The sequence below is a fragment of the Tachysurus vachellii genome, chromosome 1 (assembly GCF_030014155.1).
Source record: "Tachysurus vachellii isolate PV-2020 chromosome 1, HZAU_Pvac_v1, whole genome shotgun sequence".
Lineage (NCBI taxonomy): Eukaryota > Metazoa > Chordata > Actinopteri > Siluriformes > Bagridae > Tachysurus > Tachysurus vachellii.
Genome location: NC_083460.1, coordinates 14,880,813 through 14,903,852, shown reverse-complemented (window position 1 = coordinate 14,903,852; position 23,040 = coordinate 14,880,813). Strand labels below are relative to the sequence as shown.

General features: G+C 37.6%; 3 protein-coding genes across 6 annotated transcripts in view; 2 read left to right on the top strand and 1 right to left on the bottom strand.

Moving 5' to 3' along the window:
• Nucleotides 1-3,841, top strand: part of rreb1b (ras responsive element binding protein 1b) — a 36,606-nt gene extending 32,765 nt beyond the window's left edge. For 2 of the 3 annotated variants that reach the window (XM_060874035.1, XM_060874053.1), the window contains 3 exons: nt 36-200; nt 299-1,033; nt 1,146-3,841. In XM_060874035.1, the coding sequence (XP_060730018.1) occupies nt 36-200; nt 299-1,033; nt 1,146-1,567 (1,322 nt within the window). In that variant the 3' untranslated portion in view covers nt 1,568-3,841. Of the gene's footprint in view, nt 1-35; nt 201-298; nt 1,044-1,145 lie in introns of all 3 variants that reach the window. The other variant, XM_060874044.1, reaches the window with a different exon arrangement.
• Nucleotides 3,842-6,055: 2,214 nt separating this feature from the next.
• riok1 (RIO kinase 1 (yeast)) lies at nt 6,056-16,701 on the top strand. The gene is made up of 17 exons (XM_060873984.1): nt 6,056-6,228; nt 8,051-8,261; nt 8,395-8,482; nt 8,573-8,642; nt 8,748-8,790; nt 9,618-9,710; nt 9,876-9,988; nt 10,320-10,400; nt 10,798-10,884; nt 10,961-11,098; nt 11,191-11,294; nt 11,744-11,850; nt 13,523-13,588; nt 14,406-14,510; nt 14,606-14,659; nt 16,048-16,197; nt 16,288-16,701. Exons 1-17 carry the CDS (start codon nt 6,179-6,181, stop codon nt 16,396-16,398), a joined length of 1,671 nt encoding a protein of 556 aa, XP_060729967.1. The 5' UTR covers nt 6,056-6,178; the 3' UTR covers nt 16,399-16,701.
• A 1,298-nt stretch (nt 16,702-17,999) lies between these two features.
• nebl (nebulette) lies at nt 18,000-22,364 on the bottom strand. 2 transcript variants are annotated; one of them, XM_060874014.1, is made up of 7 exons: nt 22,161-22,364; nt 21,923-22,032; nt 21,718-21,802; nt 20,803-20,910; nt 20,482-20,665; nt 19,709-19,827; nt 18,000-18,960 (listed from the first exon to the last, which is right to left on the bottom strand). In XM_060874014.1, exons 1-7 carry the CDS (start codon nt 22,227-22,229, stop codon nt 18,784-18,786), a joined length of 852 nt encoding a protein of 283 aa, XP_060729997.1. In that variant the 5' UTR covers nt 22,230-22,364; the 3' UTR covers nt 18,000-18,783. The 2 variants fall into 2 exon arrangements, with proteins under 2 accessions (XP_060729997.1, XP_060730007.1); XM_060874024.1 differs by having other exon boundaries at nt 21,938-22,032.
• Between the last annotated feature and the right edge of the window lie 676 nt (nt 22,365-23,040).

The following is a 23,040-nucleotide window of genomic DNA, read 5'->3' as shown; positions in this document are numbered from 1 at the left end:
AACAGATTGTAATGTTGGAACTGTGTTTTTCTTAGGCCAAAAGCCATTCCCTTGTCCACAGTGTGACGCATTGTTCTCCACCAAGTCCAACTGTGAGCGCCATCTTCTTCGTAAGCATGGCTTATCCAGTCGCAGCACACTGCAGAACCCTGGGTCACACTCAAAAACCAAGGCCGATGAGGGGTCACAGGAAAGTACAGGTATGACTGCCACAAACTTTAATAGATAAATAAAAACATATAAACTTTGTACTAACTAATTCTTAAGCTTTCATTTAACATTTTAATTTCTTTTGTAGACGGTGTTTCTGATGCTGAGCCTGCTGTCATGGTAGATGATGTTGATCCCAAAACAGAGGACAAAACCATAACTGATGACATGGACTTGACAGAGCAGGATAAAGACACAGACACCACAGAATCACCAGAGTTGAAGAAAGATCTAAAAAGGTCACAATCTGTTGAGAGCATTCACATAAACAACAATGAGAACAATGATGACTCTCAGAGCAACAAGAGCCTTGATATGAATGTTGCAGAAAACAAAATGTCAGAAACTGAGCAGGAGCAAACAGAGACTGCAGAACCTGCAGTGGAACCAGAGAGTCCACCATCAGAGGATTTTCCACACACATGCAGTACCTGTAAAAAGACCTTCCGGCATGCGGCTACCCTCAGCCGTCATCAGAAGATTCATTTGCAGGACAACCACAATGAAGATGGAGAACGGAAAGGAAGAAATCAACCTGCGGTATCCAGTCAGTCTACTGACACCAGCACTTTGCCAATAAAGGAAGGTGAGCAGGACATGAGTGAGGCTGAGAGGGAGGAGAGCAGCAGCGTTGTGGAAAGTGGTGCTGAGGAAGAGGAGAAGGAGGGACAGAAAGAGGAGAAAAACGATGAGGAAGACGGTGGCTCTTCCGAGCTTGAATCACCAGGAAGTAGACCTGACAAGAGGAAGAAGATCTGCAATGTGTGCAGCAAACGTTTTTGGAGCCTGCAAGACTTGACCAGACATATGCGTTCACATACTGGTAAGAAGAAGTAAGACTGAAAATATAATGTAGATTTTTATCGAGTGAGTTAGGGAATTTGACTTCATTTTATTTATTTATTTATTTATTTTAACTTTTTTTAAATGTTCAGGAGAAAGACCTTATCAGTGCCAAACATGTGACCGGACCTTCACTTTGAAACACAGCTTGGTGAGGCACCAGCGCATTCATCAGAAAACCCCAGATGACCGAGGAAAAGATGAGGCTGATGGAGCAAGAGACGATAGTGCTGCGGATGGGGAAGATCTACGGTGTTCTTCTGGAAGTGAGAGCGAGACTGCACCTGCTGAGTACAAGACATCCAAGACAAAGACCAGCAAACAAGCAGAGGAAGACATAGACAAGGTGGACGATAGTGAGGTTAAAGAAGAGGATGTTTCCGCAGCAGAGTCTTCCAAAAAACTTCAAAGAAAGGAGCTTGTTGAATCGGATAGTAAGGCCCCAGAACCAGAAGATGCAGCAGATCCCAGTCTTAAGGATAACCAGGGAGCTCTAGACAAGCCAGTTGTCTAAGACATGTTGATTCTGTTCATTCTGTGCCATACTTCCATGATTACAAACACTAAAAGACGATGAGTCTGACGTCTTTATGCAGACGTTATATAATGCGTGCAAAATGCAAAACTGGAAACTTTCTCTCAATGCCTTAATGATTCTTTTCTTCCCCCAGAGATTTGGATCCACTGCACAGTATCATTTTTAATCAAATGCATATGATTGTGTTGTGTGTGTGTTTTTTTCTTTTTGTTGTTTTTTCTTTTGTTGTTTTTGTTTTGTTTTTCAAATAATTCTATAATCTTTATATCAAAATAAGTTAGTGTTTTGTATGATAAGTCAATGATTTATATTAACACCGTCATATGTATTATTCTTAAGTCAATTCCACTTTGTTTTTAATCTTCTGGATGAGTTTTGCTCAAGTGCCTAAGAGCAAATCTCTCTGAACCTTTGTTCTGAATAGGATTCTTTAGGTTTTGGAGGTGTCCTCGGTTCACTCAGCGGCCTAGAATACTTTTGGTTATCAGTTTGGGTGATCATTAGTCAATGTTTCTTGGCAATATTTGCCAGTTTTTGTACATTTTCTTCTCTATCGAAGCTCATTGATAAATGATGCTCTTCGGCCTTGTGGTGTGTTTAACATAGAACGTAATTCGTGGTTGAGACAGCGCCCCCTGGTGGTTTGGGGTGTAAAGCCTGACATTCAGACACTGCCTTTAGGCAAAAGCTCGTATTAAGGACACTTGATTTAAGAATTTAAGAAAATGGATCCTCACGATCTGCTTCGATGCACTTGAAAGATCCATTGGACATTTTGGTCCGTTCTCTTTCAGACTTGAGCACAAATTGAAATCAAGCCAAGGTTTTACACACAATGCATCAGACAGCAGTGTGCTTTGCAGTACATATTGCATTTAATCCCAATATGAATCAGAGTCTATTATATGTTTTAGCGCAGTGATGTTTGTTCTGTGGGTTTTATACTTGAAATCGCCCTGCTGTTTGCCTCAACTTATACAACTGTGCTGTTCACACTGCCTCCTACTCTTAATATCCGTCTCTTTAGTACCTCTGCAGTTAGCCAATCTAACCTCATAAACCTCTAATTAGCTGAATGAAGTTTATCTTTAAGATCAACAATGGAATGCTGCATTTCAGAGCCAAAAACTATGCAACAAATGGATAATCGGTTACACAACGTATCGCAATATTGGTATGTGGGTAATTCCCTATGCTGCCTCAGAAAAAATTAGGCAGAGAATTTTTGCAGCAAATGTGCCTCTGTTTATAAAGGGCCATTTTATTTTTAACATAACTTATCATTACATGCCTTCTAAATGAACAACAACACAGTTCCAGAGTAATGTTCAATTTCTTTACATCTTAAACCCTTTGCAGGCCAAACTGTTCGGTTCCTTTGAAAAACGTTTCACAAACTGTGCTTCAACGAACAGGTTTGGTGAACTTGCGGAAAAACAAATCATTTTTTCTACTATGGTGTGTTTGAGAAATGTGTGCGCTTGCTTGTAGTGTATAGTGTGTATGCGCAGGTCTATCAAAGATAAGGAGAACACACTGAATATTTTATGTATTTATTGATACGAGTGCTCGGAGCTAACATGGACTCCCATATGAACGCCGAGGTGAATCAGAAACAATGACTGTAGCGCTGAACAATCTTGAAGTTCTTTATATTATCACTTATTTTATGGTTATGATTATGATGCCTTGAGCTATTTGCCATAGATTATTTTATTAATGTCTTTTTTGTTTGTTTGTTTGTTTGCATTAAATCAGTCAAATCAATCCCCACCAATACACACATGCATTAACTAAATATATTATTATTATTCAAGCCCGAGCTTGAATAGCAGTAGAGTAGTGATTTTTGCATGTCTGATTAAAATGGGTGGTTACCAATTCTTCTCTTTCTCAGGGTCTCTTCAAATTATGCATACTTAAATCAGCTGTTTTGTTGTAAAAAAAAATTCTCATTTCTGCAGCATGCTATAGCGATCACTACAGTTACATCATATGGATATGAATGTGAATTCACCTAAATGTTCACCATCATCATCCTCGTGCTCTGTAATTCTGCTTGTATTGCCGATTTGTTTTGATCACTGTAAAAACAAATGCATTTGTTAAAGGGATTGCTTACATTTGTCTCTCCTGTCCAGTTTTAGAAAAGTTCTTGTTGATTTTTGTTTTGTTTCTGTACACGAGTACTCAACCCTATTTGAATTCATTCAAGCAATAAATATACACTAAGAAAGAGTGAGAAATTAATCAGAGCTCTGTTTATTCATTCTTTAGGCTTAGTTTAGCTTGTAATAAGGATGTGTATTTTCGTCTATATGCACCAGAGTATGACCTTTATTTTTTTCTCTTTTTTTTTGCATTAAATGGAGTCATGATAATAAAGTGCTACAGAAAAGAACAGGAATTTGGTCTGGATGATAATTTTATGGAGAGAATGAATGGCAAAATCCACATATGCTAGATAAGCAAACATACCATTATTAAGGGTTTATTACAGTATAAAGTGTCTTATTGGTAACCTGTGACTTGTAAGTATTTGATGGCTGGATGGTATTTAAATGTGCCCCACAAGAGTCAAATGCCAGTTATTGTAGTAATAATCTGTGTTTTAAGTAAGGAAGAAAACACGAGGTCATGCTTTTATAGGAAAATATTCATTGATGTGGTTGTATGATGCAACCTGACATGAAAAGAAGTCCCTTTTACCACCAAAGAATTAATTATTTTCCCCTTTAACCTATTTATACCTGCATTTAATGTTGTGGAACATCCACAAAACAAGTCTGTTCATGTTATTACTTAAATTACCATCTCTATACAGTGCTGTTCACAAACCAGACACATTTTTTCTCTCTTGAAGTTAATAAAACTGAAGCTTCTCGTGTTCGAGAAAGTCTGATCGACTCTGACCTGAAGACTTGTGTTTATCTGTTTATAACATAAATGAACCTCGTTACCTCGAGTATAAAGCACAGACACTCCAGACCACTTCAGTACTGTACAATCTGTACACTACAGTACTGTATGTACACAATCTGTCCCACGTATCTAACTAGTCTCCTAACACGTTACAATCCTTCACGCTCTCTGAGACCACAAAACTCAGGACTTCTGGTAGTTTAAACTGTGGAATAGTCTTTCCTGAGTGTTCGGGGCTCAGACACACTTTCCCAGTTCAAAAGCAGATTAAAAACTCATCTCTTTAGTCATGCGTACACATAATACATCCCATAATCTTGTGCACTATTACATTTGACTTGCACATTTTTATGAACAGCAGATATGTTAATCCCTCTTCACTGCTTCTCTCTTTCTACCCATCCCGAGGCATCCAGACATTGTACCGGCTCCGATCGTCTTCCGTGCGATGGAGATCTCGGACCTCCACTGAGATGAGGCCGACTCTGTGAGAATCCTGAGACATCTACAGATCTACCAGCTCCAGTTGGACTCTGTGATACTAAGAGGAGATCTGAACTCCATGTGATCCTTACACCAATACAGCATTTGTTTGACTGTATATTTGTAATCACACCCTCTACTGTCACCCATGTGAGGATGGGATCCCCTTTGAGTCTGGTTTCTTTCAAGGTTTCTTCCTTACCAATTTAAGGGAGTTTTTCCTTGCCACTGCTGCCTGAGACACCTCAGACTTGCTCATTGGGGATAAATACATATACATATGTACATACATACATACATACTGTGAACTATATATATCTAGAATTTTTATTATATTAATTCTTTATACTTTTCCTTATGTTTACCTTCTGCTCTATGTTTATGTTCTGTAAAGCTGCATTGAGACAATGTCCATTGTAAAAAGTGCTATACAAATAAACTTGAATTGATAAACTATGTGCCCTGATGTTACAAAATCAACAATTCTAGACATTTTTTAAACAATTTGTCAGCTCTCTCTCTCTCTCTCTCTCTCTCTCTCTCTCTCTCTCTCTCTCTCTCTCTCTCTCTCTCTGAGTGTGTGTGTATATATATACACACACAAGACTTTGTGTAGGATAGTACAGTAACTGTGTCACTATGTAAACAAGGGTATGTCAGTGGTGTTGTACTAGTGATCAGAAGGGCATGGGTTCGAATCCCAGGTCCACTAAGCTGCCACTGCGGTGCCCCTGAGCAAGGCCTCTGTCGCTCAGTTGTATAAAATAAAAATATTAGTCACTCTGGATAAAGGGTGTCTGCTAAATCCCCCCCCCATGTAAAAGCAGGAACATTAATATCAGCTGTACATGCAATTTAATGGACTTTGTTTCAAGCTTTATAAAACTATGGATTATAATTACTACTGTAGATGACTGATATGAGATACTATTACGCAAACTGAGACGCATCATTTCAACTGAATGTTTGGAATAAACCCAACAAAGTGATGCCGAGAAGTTCTGAGCCATTTTCAGTTTGTGTTTTGTCTTTTGCTCTCTATGGACTATGAGCCTGCTCGGCTTCCGTAGTCACGTTTGCGGAAGTGCGTGTGTGTGGGGTTGAGGGTCCAGCGTGTGTTTTTGCTACCTGTTTTTGTGATCACTATAATTATTTTTGTGAAACTAAGGAGAAGACATCGCCATGTCGCAGATTGTCCTGGGACAGTTTGACGACGCAGAGGAATCGGGCAGGTGAGAAATAAACGCCTGATGGTTAGTTCACTTTTAATAAAAGGGACTGTGACAAATATCCTGAAATGGTGGTGTTTATTTTCTGCTGTAGTATAAAAGTGTGTATAAGACGAAACTGTAAAATCTGTCAGGAATATGGCGAAACTAACAACTGAGAAACATCAGATAAAACTTTGTGGAGAACACAGGTATGACGTCATGCTGTTAACATTTAGGCGTGACGTCATGTTGTTAACATTTAGGCGTGACGTCATGTTGTTAACATTTAGGCGTGACGTCATGTTGTTAACCTTGAGGTATGACGTCATGTTGTTAACGTTGCGGTATGACGTCATGTTAACATTGCGGTATGACGTCATGTTGTTAACATTGCGGTATGGCGTCATGTTGTTAACATTGAGGTATGACGTCATGTTGTTAACATTGAGGTGTGACGTCATGTTAACACCGAGGTATGACGTTATGCTGTTAACATTGAGGCGTAAGGTCATGTTGTTAACATTGAGGTATGACGTCATGTTAACATTTCGGTATGACGACATGTTGTTAACATTGAGGCGTAACGTCATGTTGTTAACATTGAGGTATGACGTCATGTTGTTAACATTGAGGTATATCGTCATGCTGTTAACGTTGAGGTGTGACATCATGCTGTTAACATTGAGGTGTGACATCATGCTGTTAACATTGAGGTATGACATCATGCTTTTAACATTGAGGTGTGACGTATGACGTCATGCTGTTAACATTGAGGTATGACATCATGTTAGCATTGAGGCGTGACGTCATGCTGTTAACATTGAGGTATGACGTCATGTTGTTAACATTGAGGTATAACGTCATGCTGTTAACGTTGAGGTGTGACATCATGCTGTTAACATTGAGGTGTGACATCATGCTGTTAACATTGAGGCGTGACGTCATGCTGTTAACATTGAGGCGTGACGTCATGCTGTTAACATTGAGGCGTGACGTCATGCTGTTAACATTGAGGCGTGACGTCATGCTGTTAACATTGAGGTATGACGTCATGCTGTTAACATTGAGGCGTGATGTCATGCTGTTAACATTGAGGCGTGACGTCATGTTGTTAACGTTGAGGTATGACATCACTCTGTTAACATTGAGGTATGACATCACTCTGTTAACATTGAGGTATGACATCATGCTGTTAACATTGAGGTGTGACGGTATGACGTCATGCTGTTAACATTGAGGTATGACATCATGTTAGCATTGAGGTGTGACGTCATGCTGTTAACATTGAGGTGTGATGTCATGCTGTTAACATTGAGGCGTGACGTCATGCTGTTAACATTGAGGTGTGACGTCATGCTGTTAACATTGAGGTGTGACGTCATGCTGTTAACATTGAGGTATGATGTCATGCTGTTAAAATTGAGGTGTGACGTCATGTTGTTAACATTGAGGTATGACATCATGTTGTTAACATTGAGGTATGACATCATGCTGTTAAAATTGAAGTGTGACGTCATGCTGTTAACTGTAACTATGTTAATTATTCAAAATTCTGTTCAAAAATTCAATTTTTTGACTCTTACTTAAAAGTGAAGAATAATAAGTACAGAAATAATTTCATTTTATTTAATTTTCTATCAGAATTTCATAAATTCATAGAATCTTGACAAGTCATATTCCAAGTGTCTTTCTCCTTGAGCCAACTTTATTTGAAGAATTTGCAGTTTGGTTTAATGAATATTCAAATACATTAATAACTAATTCCCTAATAATAAATCCTAAAACGATGTGTGTATTTTGTCCTGTCTGTTAAACTCCTCTGACTGACCCTCACATTCTCCAGTGACACAGAGTTCAGCTGCATTAAAGAGAAAGCGCAATCACTAGAGAACATTCTCAGTGGAGTGACATTGCAGGCAAATGATGAGAACAAGGATGATTATGAAGAGGATGACGATGATGATGATGATGATGATGATTGGGACTGGAAAAATTCACCCGCAGGAAACTTTACTAAACGCTACACTGCGATGCGGACGGGAAACAATCAGCAGGTATTTTCCAGAAATCTTTCGGAAGAGAGAATTTTTTTTTACTTATATGTTATCATTTGTAAAGTAATAACTTGTATGATAGTTGAAGTTTTTTTAAAAAATGATGTGTGTGTTTTGTTTATTTCATTTCCAGGCAAACCGACAAAACACCCAAAAGTCAGAAAAGCTCTTGACACCTTCAGACAAGGTGCTAATGAAGTTTGAACACAAGATAAACCTGGGTAAGATCTCTGTTGGGTGTGATGGAAGGTTCTAGAAAGATGCTGAACTTAAGTATGAAACATGTTTTCTTCATTTTCGATTTCCTTCAGATAAACTAAACTACGCAGATTCGGTCATCAACAAAGTCACCGCAATACAACGACAGAGAGAGGCCGACATGTACGTCACGTTTTTATATTTTCCCTATACACACGCTAGAACTTCATTGCTTCGAGTACTGAACTGTTTTAGGTCTGACATGTCAATCGTCTGTTTATGTGGCAGGTATCGAGTTAAAGACAAGTCTGATAGAGCGACGGTGGAACAGGTAAGTGTGTTAGGAACAATTCAAGCAAAAATCCATTTGCATAATTACACTCGGATTCAAAAGTAGTGGATCAAGTTTTTGTGTTGTTTCTGACATTAGTCTTGTACTAGAGCTCAGAGGCTAATGTAGATAAAAACACAAAAAAAAAGAGATCGAAGTGTTTTTTAGTGTTTATGCTCCCAAACAGGAGGTGGAACTAAATCTCAGAAGGATCTACATTTGGAAATTAAAAAATAAACATAAGTAAAAACAGCTTTCTTTTTTTCAGCTTATTCTTTCTAGTCTATTTTTATATTTGTTGAATCTTTTGACATTTTATTTGTTTATTTCAGTTATCATATATATATATAAACTGAAATAAACAAATAAAATGTCAAAAGATTATTTTCTAAACAAACATTACATTCAAATTTTTTATTGTTAAGAATGAAAAAAAAACAACAAAGTTGATTTTTGAAAGTTTATGCATGTCCAGTGTCGTCGCTCAGCGGAGTAACAGAAACACTTGAGTGGTAAAGTTATCTTTTTACAAAAGTCTAAGTTGCCAACAAAACAAGCTGTGTAGTTTTTTTTTGTTTGTTTGTTTTCTTTCTGTTTTTTATTTTGTTTTTCACCAGAGGCTGCTGAGAATGAAAGTATGGGGCATCTGCCTTTAATGAATCACTGTTAGAATGATTGGCTTATTGCTGTGTTATAAGAAGAATAAAACACTTTGACGTTTACATCTTGATATTGGAAGATTACCAACTTGAAGCTAGGCCATGTTACACCGACGTTGTTGAGTATTATGTAGTGAATTTTACTAATGATATTTTCAAAACTTGTAGGTTTTGGACCCCAGGACTCGAATGATTCTCTTCAAAATGCTAAGCAGAGGCGTCATTTCAGGGATTAACGGCTGCATCAGTACAGGAAAAGAGGTTCGAGCCAAACCCTCTTCATGTTTTCTATAGTTTTTTTTTTCCAGGTTGCTTGTATAGGTAATTCTATTTGTATTGTAGCTGTATTTGATGTATTTGATGTAGCTTTATTTGATGTTTTTTCTATGCTTTATGGCATACCGTTGTCCCGTTGTCTAATTTCAGGCCAATGTCTACCATGCGAGCACAGCTAAAGGAGAAAGCCGCGCTATTAAGATCTACAAGACCTCCATTCTGCTGTTTAAGGACAGGGATAAATACGTCAGTGGAGAGTTCAGGTGAGACACATTGACCCCTTTTGTGAATTTTTTGATGCCTTCACCACTGATTCTTATCAGTCTGATCTCTCAGGAACAATTGGCTGAATGTTTCCGTGTCCGTCATCCAGCCTTGTGTCTGTCTGAGATTTGAGATGATCTTCAATAAGATATCTCCGGATCTCTCATAATGATATTATTAGATTTTTTTAGATTATGCAGAATGGTCAAGGTTAAATGTTAGATAAGAACACCAGGATATTTGGTAGCGGAGGCATCAATGTTGAATTTAACTTGTGTGTTTGACTTATGTGTCCTTGCTGGCTGATTTTCCTGATGTATTGCTCGTCAGGTTTCGGCACGGTTACTGTAAAGGCAACCCGAGGAAGATGGTACGGACGTGGGCCGAGAAGGAGATGAGGAACCTGATCAGGTTTGTTTTCCATCTGCTTTGTTTAATAATTAAACACAATGGAATGATGAATGTAGCAATACAATATTGCTATTATTATTATCATCATCAGTAATAGGCAATGCATTGGGTGCATCCCAAATCACATACTTGTACACTATACTGTGCCATTGTCTAGTATAAATAGTGTGAGTTCTATTTTCCAATAAGAAAGGAATATGAAGAAGTGCACTTCAAGTTCTTTATTCAACCGCTAAAAAAACATGTGGAATCTTGGACATTGTATGTAAACAACGCTCCAAACCCTTGCTTATGTAATGGAAAAATGGTTGGGATTGGCTGTTGGGATTATATCGTTCACTCCTTGTTAACAAAAATCATTTTGTTTGTCAATTAATTAGTGTCTTCTTGTTTTTAGACTACAGACAGCAGGGATTCCCTGTCCTGAGCCCATCATGCTTCGGAGCCATGTCTTGGTCATGGGCTTTATTGGAAAAGATGGCATGTATGTAAACAGTCACATATGAAAGCTTTGTTGCCATTTTTTTGAAAATGCAACTTGAAGTGTGTTTCTGTCCTAGGCCTGCACCTTTACTGAAGAACGCTGCACTGTCTGAATCCAAAGCGTGTGAGCTTTACCTGCAGGTCATCCAGAACATGAGGCTGATGTATCAGGAGGCTCGGCTCGTGCACGCAGATCTCAGCGAGTTTAACATTCTGTGAGTCTTAGAGTCGTCTTCATTTATACTGAGGAATTCTAACTTGGGTTTTTCGTCCTCAGTTAAACACTGTTATGTGCTCTGGATGGCAGGTACCACGACGGAGATGCGTACATTATCGATGTCTCTCAATCGGTGGAGCACGATCATCCTCATGCTCTGGAGTTTCTCCGCAAAGACTGCAGCAATGTGAACGGTGAGTGTGATGAGAACATAGCCTGGCTTTTAGCATGTAAAAGCAAAACAACATTATTTTATTCTCTTTCATTTGCTTGCTTTATTTTGCTAGAAAATAATTAGCGCTGAATCATAGTAAAAGGTGATTCAGTATTAAATAAAAAGCTTAGTTTAATTCAAAAGAAATTGTTAGCTTTGAAAAGTGAGAAGCCACACCCCTCTTCCAATGGGACTGAGGTACAGAAACCATGCCTTTATTTAATGGGATTGACAAGGTGCAATGGCAACGCCTCCTTCACTGAGACTTACAGACACACAAGCCACGCCTCCTTCATTGTGACTTACAAACAAGCCACGCCTCCTTCATAGTGACTTACAGGCACACAAGCCGCACCTCCTTCACTGATACAGGCAGAAAGACTTAAATATGTTTAATTTGCTTGTTAAAATCTTAATCTCTTCCGTTAGACTTTTTCCAAAAACACAGTGTAGCTGTGATGACGGTTCGGGAGCTGTTTGAGTTTGTCACAGACCCGTCCATCACCACCACCAACATCAACCAGTACCTGGAGAAGGTCTGTCATGCCATCTTACCACTAATTTAAAACACACACTCATTCTTTCACACATTTCTTTCTGCTTTGGTTTCTAAATTTATTGTGTTTTTGTTTTTTACTTGTTGACATGTTATTATTTCAATTGATTCTTACATTACACAAATATGAAATCCAAAATACAAGCTCATAATAAGCGTCATGCCTTCATCTGTAACAAAACATACAAATATACATACATACATATATATGTATGTATGTATATTTGTATATTGAATATATATGTATATATATATCAGTTTTACCAGGGATGAACTACAGACTATTCGGCAGAACACACCACAAAATCTACCGGTTTTCAATTATTCGGACGTTCTGCTAAACATTGTAGTTGGCGGAGCAGCGACGCTGATCAAACATTTCAAGACACGCAGGCTGGGGAAGAGAGCCGGTACGCTTGTGAAGCTTAGACTGTGCGGATTTCGAATGACGCTGCCTAGCATCACCCTGGCAAACCGCCTCTCTCTACCCAAAAAAACGGACTAAAATAAGGATTTTTCACAATCCGCTGCACTGTGTTTCAAGGAAACCTGGTTGAACGACGCCACACCAGACAGCGCGTTACATCTGCCAAACTTTCAGCTGTTTACACAGAATCAACGGGAAAAATCGCTTCTACATCAATGAAAGGTGGTGTGCAGATATAACAGTGTTAAAGAAGATGAGCGCTCTTCATTAACTGCAAGCTGCGGGAGTTTCACTCTTGTGAGTGTTTGCATTACACCGCAAGCGTATGTGAGCCTGGCTTTACAAAAACGTGCTGATCAGATTACTCTGGTGGGATGGTAATATACTGGACCATTGTTACACCACAATAAAGAATGCATATCACACTTATCAGTGCCTGTTTCATCTTATCCCAACCTACATGCAAAAACTGTAGTAACTGGCTCAGCATCAAAAACAGACATCAGAAGACTACAGAGAACGGTTCAGACTTCTGACAGGATTATTGGTGTTCCCCTGCCCACCCTGATTTCTGTATATATCCAGAGTGAACTAAAGCGCTCAGAAAATCACTTTGGGTCCCTCACATCCACTTTTTGAACTTTTACCATCTGCCTGGTGGCACAGAGCCCCAAATACCAGCACAACCAGGCACAAGAACAGTTTCTTCCCCCAGGCAACCTACATCATGAACAGTTCCCCCATTACGCAAAAACCTGTTCTATGTGCAATGTGTTCTATTCTATAATATATTCTATAATCTATTCTATTCTATTCCATTCTACCACCTATAGCACAACTGTTCATGCAATTTATTTATTTTTCAGTTTAGTACTATTTTTTACATGTATATTTTTTTTTTGTATTCTCAACTTGTCTCTGTTTACTGGAAGCATACCACACTAAAACAAATTCCTTGTACGACCAAACATATTTGGCAATATAGCGCTTTCAGATTCTGATTCTGATTCTGATATCACCTGCATGTACCTAGATATTATTTTAGGCATTATATTGAATCTTCTACAGAACATTCAAATTCTTTTGAAAAAAATCCCAGATTCCCAGGGGATCTGCTGTAGTTACTTTTTTTAAAGCATATAGTTTCTAATAACAGCGGCTTGTATATATAACCTGCTTGTTGTGAGATTATTATCTGTAACATATTTGTGGTGTGGACCTGCAGGCGATGGAGATCGCATCAGACAGAACCGCAGAGGAGAGATCCAACCAAGACAGCGTGAACGATGAAGTAAAAACATCTTAAAGCATAAATAAAATATAATGCACATTTCTGTAGAGTGGGGTTTAATATACAGTGTCAATACGTCTGTAAGAAAACCTGAAATTAAATTCATTCATTCATTCATTCATTCATCTTGGCATCAAGGCAGGATACACCCTGGACGGAGTGCCAACCCATCGCAGGGCATGAAATTAAATTGTTTAGGATAATAATTAATTGCTTAATTGCCATTATTATTATTATTATTATTATTATTATTATTATTATTATTATTTGTAGTAGTAGTAGTAGTAAGTATTTCTAATAATAAATAATAAAAATATACAAATATTATTATTATTATAATTATTATTATAAAATTTTTATATTGTTTAATAATAATATAATTATTATATATATATATATATATATATATATATATATATATATATATATATATATATATATAATAATTATATTATTATTAAACAATATAAAAATTTTATTTCTAATAATAATAATAATATTTTTATATTTTTTAATTTTATATATATATATTTCTTTCTTTCTTTTTTTTAAGCACGTCCTACTTTTTATCCATTTATTGTTACATTTAGAGTGGGGACTTTCCAGACCAAAAAATTGGCATGTTACAGTGATACTTTGATCTGATGAAGAATTGCAGCTGCTGTTATGCAAAGCAGACGTTAAAGAAAACTAATCAGTGATGTAATACAGAATAATCTCCTGTTGTGAACACCGGCTTAAATAATTGTCTTGAAATTTTTCGAATTGTTTGATAGGAAACATCGAGTGACACGTTTTCTTTCCTTGTATGTGTCAGGTGTTTAAGAAGGCCTATATTCCTCGAACCCTGAATGAAGTGAGTCATTATGAACGAGACGTGGATGCCATGACTAAGGAGCAGGAGAACAAACAGAATGATAACGTGAGCACCAGGATTAAACCAGTAAATGACATGATTTCTACTGTACATGTGTGATAAGTTTGTACTTATGACCAGTTTCTGTTTTGTAATATTAGGTCCTGTACCAGACAGTGACGGGCATGAAAAAGGATCTTTCAGGCGTGCAGATGGTGAGACGCTTCAGATTGATCATTCTTGCGTAGTCCTTACTCCTTATTACTGCCTCGAGGGTTGAATGAAATCCTTAAATCATAATCCAGATACTTGTTAAGAGTTTCTTTTTGAAGTACGTAGAAAAATCATCCACTGTTATGTCACCAGTTTGCAATAAACTATGCAAATGATTAAGATTTCCATTTGACTAACCGTCATATATTATAGATATATTACGTGTGGAATATGGATGTGGGATGTGGTATGTGGGATGTGGTAGCTCAGTGGTTAAGGTGTTTGGCTACTGATCGGAAGGTCATGGGTTCGAACCCCAGATCCACCAAGCTGCCACTGCTGGGCCCCTGAGCAAGGCCCTTAACCCTCAGTTGCTCAGTTGTAAGTCACTCTGGATAAGGGTGTCTGCTAAATGCTGTAAATGTAAATGTAAATGAATATAAATGGTACATCAAAGGCACTCTTTTAAAGCAGATAAGCAAGGAAGAATGTTTAAAAAAAAAATGCAAGGAAGTCTCAGAATTGAGGAGAGGAGTTGGACAGAAAATATAGAAATATGTGAATTTTGAATATAATAATTAACAAATGTTTTTAATATGGTTAATTTTTTTCTTGCAATATTTTTTCTTAAAAATGCATCTGAAAATTGTATGACCTTGCAGTTTTGTACAGAATGTTATTTGTTTTTTATTTGTCATTTAATTTATTTTTCGAAATGTCAAAAATTTAAGTGACAGATAAATCACAAATGTTGTAGCTTTCCACAAAAAAAGCACAAAAAACTGCAAGTTGTGTTATTTGGAAATATTCTCCAACAGTATGATCTATTTTTTGTGATAACATCCACTCAGAATATATATTATATTATATTGTTTCCAGTTCTTATTGAACCGACCAGTCTGAAGAATTCTGCTAGCTGATATTAGCTAAAATCGCATCTAATTTCAAACGATCAAATGTTAAGCAGATCCATTAGTCGTAGTTAAACTGGACGTCAGTTTCATAATTTCCTCTGTGCATCTAAATGTTAAAACAATTCAGTGACGTGAACTTTCACAATGCTGAAGTTTTATGATAAGGTGTCTTTAATGAGGAAGTGTCTTCTCAAAAGCTTGAGTGAATAGCGCCCCCTAGCTACTGATCAGTTCTGTCTTGTTTAAAAAAAAGAGAGAGAGATCTAAGGGAAGATAAATTTTCAGCTTCATCTTATATCTCTGGAGAAGAAACTCTGGTACAACGTTAATGCTGACGCTCATGACGACCTGATCCTCGAGCCTTCAAACTTTAAAACATCGACCAGGATATTAAACAGAATTTAACGCAGGAAATTCATTGAACTTTTAAAACTCCCCGCTGCAGCATGACCTTTGACTTTTCTCCTACAATACAGGTTCCTTCCTTACTCGAGGGCTGTGCAGAAGACAGGAGCTCCAGCAGCGATGAAGATGAAGAGTTGGACGATGAAGATGAGCACGAATCTGAAGAAGACGACACACAAGAACACAGCGACCAGAACCAAGCGCAACCGCTGGATAAAAAAGTACCTTAATTTTTTTTCTCCCCACATCAGTGATCTAATGAGCCAGGAGTGAAAAACGGCTTTATATTATTATTTTCTTTTATTCCTCAGGAAAGAAAAAAGTTGGTAAAAGAAGCTCAGAGGGAAAAACGTAAAAATAAAGTACCAAAACATGTGAAGAAGCGCAAGGAGAAAGTGGCCAAGATGAAGAAAGGAAGATAGGAAGAGAATCGTTGTACTTGCGGTCCATGACCGATGGACAGAAGTCTTTATATAGTTACAATAAACCCAGATAAGTTTGCAGCCTCCTTTGGATCATTTGTTCTTTTTATTGTAAAACATGAAGGAAGGTGTGTGTGTGTGTATGTGGTGGCCTACTGGTTAAGGTGTTGGACTACATACCGGAAGGTCAAGAGTTCGAATCCCAGGTTCACAGAGCTGCCACTGCTGGGCCCCTGAGCGAGGCCCTTAACCCTCAATTGCTCAGTTGTATGAATTGAAATAAATTGTTACTCACTCTGTAAATGTGTGTGTGAGTGTGTGTGCGTAAAACAAAGTCTAAGCATAATAAGTTTGCAAAGAAGGGCTTAAACCTTAGGCTTTAAGGTTTATACGTACAGTTAAAGGAGAAATCCACCATGAAACAAATTAAATCGTTTTTTTATTATTTATTTAAATATTTTTAACGATTGCGGTCATAAATGGTTGGTTGAGGAGCTATTTCTGTTTGTTATTGCTAGCAAAGTTACAGTGTCATTTGATAGAAGAAAATAAATCACCGATCTCAAACATAAGGAACAACAGTCAGTTGTCTCTGTTATTCTGCGTTCATGAGTGGAAATGAGGAAAAAAAAATTTAAAGTACATTTGTAATTCCCAGTTTCCTGGTTGTCGTTTATTCAATACTTCTTTAAAACAAAAGAGCAAGAGCTTTTTTTCCCTTCACATAATATTTCCAGCGACGTTCAACATCAGGTTAATGTGAAAGTCGGAAAGAAATGGTGAAGACAGTAAACCCTGAACTCCACGTTTACATCCTGCGTCAGGATTTTTGTACGTTCAGCTAAAATTGTTATCTGCTAAATTCTTTTTTACATAAAGTCTGGAACGTTTGCAACGTTCAAGATAAAACTTCAGGAACTGACTTTCTATCACTCGCTTTCTTATCAGATCTTTTGAGTTTAGCCCTTTGTGAGGAAACCAAAATGTCCTCATAAAGGATAGGCTGGAAATCATAGTAATAATCCGTAATTTCCATAAAATGAAGCAATAATAATTCATATTATTATTATTTTATATGTATTTTTTTAAATAAAAACGTTTTTGTTTGGTTGCTCTGATTAAGGTTATAGTATTAATTAGAATCCAATGACATCAGTGGAGGTCCTCATAAATACAAAACCTGTGTGTGTTTGTATTTTTCTTATTTAAATCAAATTTGTGTAAAAAATAAATGTTTTTATGATATTTTTATAAAAGCATGAAATATTGCCTCTATCATGATTACCGAAAGCTACGGTTTCTTTTAACCGCAGCACAGTTGGAGCAAGGGAAAGTTTACACAACAATAAATTTCTTTTTAAGAGCATTAAGTCCTCTTTTTTTCTGGTTTAATAACATTTTAATGCCATGTGTGCATCAACATTTCCAAATTATTTATATTCAAACATTCAAGAGGTTACAAATACGGTACATGCTTTTAAAAGACTTTTTTTGTACTGCATCATTTTGGACAAAAAGTTTATTACAAAAATGTTTTTTCTTTTTTGACAATTCATTGCACAAAATGAAACAAAAATAGGAATGAAGAGATTATAGAAGTTGCCTCTGCAGGGCCCCTGAGCAAGGCCCTTAACCCTCAATAGCTCAGGTGTATAAACTGAAATATAAATGTAAGTCACTCTGGATAAGAGTGTCTGATAAATGCTGTAAATGTTATATAAAATAGGGATGTGTTTATATTAAATATGCCTGTTGCACTATTCTCTCTGGATGGGATTTTGTTGTTGTGTTTTTTTTTTTTTTTGTTATTCTTGATATTGATTGTTGAAAATGTTCTCAAAATTTGAGAACTTGCAAAGCACATGATTATCCTTTTAAATCCCTATCAATAAATACATGTGTAATTAGATTCTGATAGTCTATAGTACTCCTGTTCGAATGTGAATGGAAAAAGGCTTTTATTATGTTGTTTACTTGGTTTTGTGTTAATTTCTTCAATGTCGAAATCCTGGAGGGACTGAAATGCCTGAAGGGACATTTTTTAACCTCTTTTATTCGAAATGATTTATTTGCAGATCAGTGGGTGTGTCTTTAAGCCCATATATGGACTCTGAGACACACCCATGAGTTTTCTTATTGCTTTAATGCTTCAACTATTTCTTCAACTAAGTTGAAACCTTGTGTTTTCAGTCTACGTACAAAACCATGCATTCGTTCACTATCTAATATTAGACAGAGTAAGAAAATGAAACCTTACTATTAAAAACGTTAATCATTTACTGTACTACTAAAATAGAGGCCTACTTCTGTCTATGTACAGGTACTTGGTCCCAACAAATTCTGCAGTGAATAGATTTAATCTAAACCTCTGTAAGCTATCGCAGGTTAGCGGATGCCTTCCACGTAGTTAGCAGGCAACATGCCCGAGCGGCCTGTCCTCTGCACCGTACCAAACATCCAACCATCATCAATGGGGTGCACGTTGTGGATCAGATCGCCGTCCCGGAACGACACCTCGTCACAATCCTGAGCCGTGTAGTCGTACAAAGCCCTGTACACACTCTTAACATACAGAACAGAGAAAACCGTGAGTATGGCAGGACAAATATATCAAAATCCTAATATTTATTTTAGAATTAGCTTATGATACTTGAACGAGTGTGTAAATGAAATATGAATATGATCCAGTTACTGTTTTAATTAGCCAATCGTGGTTGCAGATAGCACAAATATGCAAATAAGATTAGCCCAGGGTTTAGGAATGTAGTGTGAAACATCAGATTATGAAGAGCTAGGATTATTTGTTAACCCCGGGTAAAAATGAAGCAGTGTGAAACCTCAAACATAACCCAGGATTCTGTTTACCCGGAGTTTACGATCACACAAGCGGGTGAAAAACCTTAATGAGTATTTTAAAAAAAAAATGCTTGCATCTCATTTCTTTCAGCATAACAATTTTAGCTACACTAAAATTGGGTTTAAAAAAAATTTGTAGCTAATGTAAGCAGATGACTAATTCTTAATGCTTTGTTTATAGCATCGACAAAACATTTGTACAGAAGTTCCTTGATAATTTACATTTACAGCATGCCCTTATCCAGAGCAACTTACATTATCTCATTTTTGTACATCCGAGCAATTGAGGGTTAAGGGCCTTGCTCAGGGGCCCAACAGTGGCAGCTTGGTGGACCTGGGATCGAACTCACAACCGTCTGATTGGTAGCCCAACACCTTAACCACTAGGCTACCACATGATAATCTTACATAACTAAAAGTAACACAGGCTTTACACAGTAAAATAAGATCTCACCATGGCTGCTGGATGCGACTGCAGCTGCATGGACCGGAGGGAGTGCATGCTGGTCTGATGCATGTAGCTGTGACCCTGATTATATCCGCTAGGGTAATAAGCTCCGGGAAGCACAGGCGCTGAAGGTGGCAGTGAAATAAATCAGAATAGGATTTATGTATCACTGAAAAGCAGCTGATGAAGTCCTTCGGGTGAGTTAAATGTTTTCGTCTGGTCAGTTTGCCTTACGATGACTTACTGCACATTTCTAATGACTTTAAACATCAACATCTAGAGCAAAACATCATACTGAAAGGGTGAAAAAGAGCGTGTTACTAAAAAGTCTAATTCATGTATTGGTTTTCTTTACATTGTCATTTTTACAGCACTCCAGAGCCAATCCGTTTTATTTTAATCAAGATGTTTGGTTTTCTTCAATCAATTCTTCATTCGTCGATCATGCAATATGCCAAAGGTTAGATATATAAAGTAAGATGAGATGTTATGGTTGAACTGAATATCAAGCTTCCAAATCATCTTTTTAAATTGCACATTTATAAGAATAGTTATTAGTATTTTATTTAGCATTGTCAAGCATTTAATGTCACCGTAGTCTGATTCAAACGTGTACCTTCTTGATGAAAAGCCTATATTCTGTTCATTTAAAACTGTTCACTCTAGATAGTTTTTTTTCAGTTGAAACTGAAAAGCTCATGCTATCCTTTTTTTTAAAAACTATGTTTATGCTTTTCACTTCTAAAGGTGCTTTAATAGACGTCCTCTTGTGAACTCACCCACAATGACTCCTGGCCTCCTATCCATTTCCATGGTGTACTGATTCACACCTCTGTGTGTGGCGTAGCTCCCCTGCAGTGTCTGATGCTCGGGTCTCGTCTGCGCTCGTACCAGATAAGTTCCTCTGATGCCCTGAGTGACAGCGTGTGACCCTGGCATGTCAAAATCCTTATGATATTTAACCTAAAGGAATGAAGGGAGTTTAAGTTCTTAACAGACAGTGTGGTATAAGTTATTGATATTGTGTATGTTTTTGTTTTTTTTTTTTTACATAAGACTGTACATATGTATAATCTTAGAATTTCTCACACGGGTCTTACGTTACTAATCTGCTCCTGGGCTGTCTTCAGTCTCTGCACTTCAGGTGTGTCTACAAGAAATCGGAGCCCACGGCCCTTGCTCTCTTCAAAATCCTTCCTGTACTTCACCTGCAGATCACAAGAAAGACGAGAAATCCATTTTTGCACAAAACAGAAAACTCAAGGAACACAAAAACCATTTAATACCAAAAAAGGAGGATTGTACACATTTTGTAGACATAAAAGCACTATAAACTTTACACATGAAGTCATACTGATTCAGCTAATCTTAGCCATAAACACACTAACCTCTTTTGTAGGGTGCCATTACTTTTGAAGTTGATACCTAGTCTTATTTGTCCTAATATAAGCAATTGGTTTGGAAGTTTTACAAAATGAAATAAACAACTTGTACATACTTGACTTTTAATCCTTATATAAAATCGTTTCAAATAGTTTTGATGGTGATCAAAATATATGCTTATGTTATTCAGGTAGTGAGTCTTAATATACGTAATCTTTGGAGTTCCATGGAATAGAAAGGAGTTAGTTAATTTGTTTCCTAAACTAACTATATGTTTCCGAATGCCTCGTTTCTTTCTATTCTTTCTATTTATGGATATGTTCCTTTGTATCTAGGCTGAACATCGAGGCCCATTGCTGGTATTTGGCTTGAATATTAAGTACATGTCTGAGAGCCAGGACAGCAGGGTCCTGGCAGCGAGTCCCTGGTTGCCAGGTGGTGACTCGTAGGGGACGTGCGAACCCACCACCGAGTGGACAGCTGCCCTGCTTTCCTCCATGCTGACCTGAGAGCACCACACCCAGGCACAGTCAGGCAAAACCGAGTGATGCCTTTCTTCTTTCTCTCTCTCTCTCTCTATCTGCAGGTATTGAACGAGCAATCCAGGCTGTAACCAAAGATAGTGTGTGTACCTGACTCTGCAGCTCAGACTGCTGCCTCAGCCTCAGGTTCTCCGGTGTATCTGTTACGATCGTGAACGTCTGCTTTGGGTAGTGCCTTCAGAGCAGAGATGGAGAAAGATTTTTGAAGTTAACAATTGATTTCCCCCCACACACACACATCTTCAGGAATGGGAAAAGTAGCACAATAAAGCATGCTGTTAAGTGATTTGTTCACCAAAGATGCACATACGAATTGCAGTAAGGTTTCTTCTCATATCCTTTGTAGTTGTTCATGTTCAGGGTCATTTTGCACACCTCACAGTGGAAGCATCCTTTGTGCCAGTACTAAACAAACAAACAAGCAAACAAACAAATAACAACACGTGCAGTGTTTATAACGAATTATTATTATATACTGAGCGATAGAGATGTCAGAACCCAGCTGGAGTGCAGGACAGAAAAGGACACGTTACCTTGTCCAGACAGTTCACTTTCTCAGTGGCGTAGACAATTTTCCCGCAGCGCGCGCAATGAGGATTCATGGTGAAAGCGTTCGGTTACATTGTTTATTAATCCAATTAGCGCAAAAACACGAAAAGTCAAGCGCGCAGTTTACACAAAATCATCCGTGGCGCAGTGGATTTACAACTGCGCAGACTGTCGTGCTGATTATTGGAGGTCAGCTTGGGAACGAGGAAATATGCCAGGGAGAGAGAGAGAGAGAGAGAGAGAGAGAGAGACTCTGAGAGAGAGAGAGAGAGAGAGAGAGAGAGAGAGAGAGAGAGAGAGAGAGAGAGAGACTCTGAGAGAGAGAGAGAGAGAGAGAGAGAGAGAGAGAGAGAGACTCTGAGAGAGAGAGAGAGACTCTGAGAGAGAGAGAGAGAGAGAGAGAGAGAGAGAGACTCTGAGAGAGAGAGAGAGAGAGAGAGAGAGAGAGAGAGAGAGAGAGAAACACAGAGAGAGAGAGAGATGGAATGAAATGAAAGAAAACATGGAATAAAATATGTAACATTTATTAGTATTTATTTTACATATTTTGCATTAGAATTTAAGTGATTACATTAAATTATTAAAAATGACACATTTACTATCTACAAATGTTACAAATGGAACAGCTTTTATTTTAGTAAGCATTATAATCTTATAAACATGGAAGGCAGTAAAAGTAAAGCCCTTGGCACTTATTCAAACGTCTGGACGTGTTAGAAGGACATGTTAGAGGATTAGAAGAGACGCAGAACTATTAATCAGCTTAAAGCTCATGTCACTCAGCTAAATCGATCACATCTCATGGAACCGACTCCGAAAAGGTTTTGAAGTCGACTCCTTAATGCACAAAGTCGTGTTTCGAAG